This window comes from Oryx dammah, unplaced genomic scaffold (assembly GCF_014754425.2).
Source record: "Oryx dammah isolate SB20612 unplaced genomic scaffold, SCBI_Odam_1.1 HiC_scaffold_23, whole genome shotgun sequence".
NCBI classification, from domain to species: Eukaryota; Metazoa; Chordata; class Mammalia; order Artiodactyla; family Bovidae; genus Oryx; species Oryx dammah.
The window spans coordinates 107581722-107585657 of NW_024070207.1; the positions used below are offsets into that span (position 1 = coordinate 107581722).

Consider the following 3936-nt stretch of genomic DNA (forward strand, 5'->3'; position numbering starts at 1 on the left):
TCCGGCCCCCAATGCACGGCGGCTGCCTGGCTCGCCTTTCTTTCTTCCCTCGCCTTCCTCTGCTCTTGCCTCACCCTCCCCCCTTCTTTCACGTTGCTGGGGTTTTGTTTTTTTTGTTGTTATTTTATGCTTTAGGGGTTTTGTTCCTCAACCTGAGCTCATGGGTGTACATTATCATGCTCCTCTTTTGTAGAGCAACCGGACAGCCATGGAGGCCGAAGAGACGATGGAATGCCTTCCGGAGTTCCCTGAACATCATAAAATGATCATGGACCGATTGAATGAACAGCGAGAGCAGGACCGGTTTACGGACATCACCCTGATTGTTGACGGACACCATTTTAAGGCCCACAAGGCTGTTCTGGCTGCTTGCAGCAAGTTCTTCTGTAAATTCTTTCAGGAATTTACTCAGGAACCTTTGGTGGAGATAAAAGGTGTTAGTAAAATGGCCTTTCATCATTTGATTGAGTTCACATATACAGCAAAGTTAATGATACAAGGAGAAGAAGAAGCCAATGATGTATGGAAAGCAGCAAAATTTCTACAGATGCCAGAAGCTGTCAAAGCCCTTGAAGTCAGAAACAAAGAAAACTCAGCTCCACTAGAGGAAAATACCACAGGGAAAAGTGAAGCAAAAAAAAGAAAGATTGCAGAAACTTCAAATGTTATCACTGAGTTGTTGCCATCTGCAGAATCTGAACCTGTTGAAATTGAGATGGAGATTGCCGAAGGCACAATCGAAGTGGAAGATGAAGGCATCGAAACGTTGGAGGAAGTGGCTTCTGCCAAGCAGTCCATAAAGTACATTCAGAGCACAGGTTCCTCTGATGATTCTGCTCTGGCATTGTTGGCAGATATTACCAGCAAGTACCGCCAAGGCGATAGAAAAGGACAGATTAAAGATGAAGACGGCTGTGCCTCTGACCCCACAAGCAAACAGGAACACATGAAATCACACTCCACTGAGAGTTTCAAGTGTGAAATATGCAATAAAAGGTATGTTCGGGAGAGCGCATGGAAACAGCACCTCAGTTGTTACCACCTTGAAGAAGGTGGAGTCAGTAAGAAGCAGAGAACTGGGAAAAAAATACACATATGTCAGTACTGTGAGAAGCAGTTTGACCACTTTGGACATTTTAAAGAGCATCTTCGAAAACATACAGGTGAAAAACCTTTTGAATGTCCAAGTTGTCATGAACGATTTGCTAGAAATAGTACCCTCAAATGTCACTTGACTGCATGCCAGACTGGAGTGGGAGTGAAAAGGGGGAGAAAGAAGCTTTATGAATGTCAGGTCTGTAATAGTGTGTTTAACAGCTGGGACCAGTTCAAAGATCATCTGGTGATACACACTGGAGATAAACCCAACCATTGTACTCTGTGTGACTTGTGGTTTATACAAGAAAATGAATTAAGGAGGCATCTCAGTGATACTCATAATATTCCAGAGCACCTGATAACTGAAGAAGTTCTTTCAGTAGAAACACGTGTGCAAACTGAACCTGTGCCATCAATGACTATTATAGAACAAGTTGGGAAGGTGCATGTGTTACCACTGCTCCAGGTTCAGGTGGATTCAGCACAAGTGACTGTGGAACAGGTCCATCCAGATCTGCTCCAAGACAGCCAAGGGCACGAGCCACACATGAGTGAGCTTCCAGAGCAGGTCCAGGTAAGTTACCTAGAAGTGGGGCGAATTCAGACTGAAGAAGGTATTGAAGTCCATGTAGAGGAGCTGCATGTTGAACGGGTAAATCAGATGCCAGTGGAAGTACAAACTGAGCTTCTAGAAGCAGACTTGGATCAAGTGACCCCTGAAATCATGAACCAGGAGGAGAGAGAGCCTACCCATGCAGATGCTGCCGAGGCTGCTATAGAAGAACACGAAGATGCTGAGGATTTAGAGACCAAATCAACAGTGGATTCCCAAGCTGAAAAGGCAGGAAATGAGAACAGAACACCTATGCCAGTTTTAGAATGAAATAACAAATGCATATATTTTTAAATTTGTGTGTTGGGTTTTTGAACTGATGATGGGCAGTGTGACTGTCCTTATGCTAACAGACATGTGGACCAAAGTTAAACTCTTTCCTGTTGTGCTGAACTGTTTCTATGGAAACAGACTGATTTCCCCCCACTTGCCACAGAGGAGGGATCTTTCCCATAAGTGAATGGGAAGCTTTGAGAAGTATATTTCTGGAAAACTTAAATGGATTATATTCTTATTATATAGTTGGGTACGAATGTATATTTTCATTGTGGTAAGAGTTCTTACTCTCTTTCCCTGGTCATGTCCTTCCTCAAGTTCCCCGCCCCCCGATGTTGTAAAATCAAATGTAAAATTATTAGAATACAAGTTGACGTATTCTGATGCATGTTAGAAAATTTGAATATATAGGAAACAAGACTGCATGAAGAAAAGTGCATTGTTACTGTGCAGTTAAATTTTGGCTTCTGGCTTCCTTTAGTTTGAACAACATTCTTGTCTGCCCTGATTCATGGTCATAGATGTCATTTCTGCAAACAGTGGTGGTGGCAAATTGCTAGAATGTTTAAAACACACACACACACACACCCATGTGCCTTTTCAAAACCAACTAAACTTCTATAAAGCATCTCTAGTTCTTTTAAAATTTGTGTTGTAAGCAGTGTAGGTGATGCTGTAGTACTTTATATATTTTTTCTTATAATGACAGCTACCAATTCTTTTTCACTTAGGTTGAGAAATTTCATTTAATGGCAGCTGAAGGGCCATTTTCAATTGGGAAAATTCATTTATATCTGTGGTAAACTTTATTTTGATGAAAAGTTGCACTAATATTTTACCACCAGATGAAAACAAGATGAGCATCATTTAAAAATTAATGTATTTAAAATAAAGTACAGAGAAAAACATGTATATATCAGGCTTTCTTTTGAATGAATCTTTTCCCCCAGTGCTTAATGTAAAGATCTTGTGCTATAACTTTTAAAGCCATACAAATAAGAGTGCTAAACTGTGGACTTTAAAGTAGGTGTGTAAATATTTTTAATCAGTATTACTTGGTAAATAAAATATAACAACAACAGAAAATAAACCAATATGCTATTTTCTTTACCTGTTAAATGTTGGGAGATATTTACATTTTTAAAGTAAACTTTAAAATTATAAAAAAAAATAAATAAAACTTTTAACTGGACATTTTCTTGTTTTTCTTCATTTGAAAATTTTTTTCAGGTGTATCTGTGTGATTAAAAGAAAACTTTTCCATTTATCTTAGTCATTTATTTAAGCATTCTAATTTTCCTGTTATTTGTTCTTTAGGAGTATTCACATTTTTGTCCTTGAATTCCATGTAATTTTCTCTAGTATGCATTAAATACCACCGATTTTTCAATTTTTTAATAAAAGATTTGATACTACTGATTTATACTTTCAATTTAAAGTTTTGCAGTGTTATTATCTTTATTCTTAAGTTGATTCTCGTAACCTACCAGTTCCTCGTAAAGAGGAGCAGAGTTTGCCACCCTAAAATATGCCTCTTTGGCTAAGGATTATTTTGATCTTGTTAGTTTTCTAAAAAAAAAAAAAAAGATACAAAACTATGAAAACCAAGTAGAAGTTTTCCTTTCATAAATATTTACATGTATAAGGGAAATGTCCATGTGTAAGGGTGTCCTCCCTGTCTGTAATGGAAGAGAAGGATGATTAAATTTGTGGAAATTTATCAATAGAAAAGACAAGGACTTAAACCTGCATATCACCCTTACCACTGCTACTTATTACTGTGCTTTTCTGGATAATCTCCCATTAACAGCACTCCCCCACCCCTAATACCTTTACTAGCGACTGTATTTAAGGTGATAGCTTAGGCCATTGGGAGAGTTACTCACTTTCCCTAGGTATTTCCCAGGTATATAGGAGGTATCTATGCTATTAAATTTCTCTGTGTTTTT

General features: G+C 38.4%; 1 protein-coding gene across 1 annotated transcript; it reads left to right on the forward strand.

Moving 5' to 3' along the window:
- The first annotated feature begins 208 nt into the window (after positions 1 to 208).
- LOC120882612 (zinc finger protein 131-like) lies at positions 209 to 3081 on the forward strand. Its single transcript, XM_040266629.1, has one exon. The coding sequence runs from the start codon at positions 209 to 211 to the stop codon at positions 1979 to 1981; it is 1773 nt and encodes a 590-aa protein (XP_040122563.1). The 3' UTR covers positions 1982 to 3081.
- Positions 3082 to 3936: the final 855 nt, after the last annotated feature.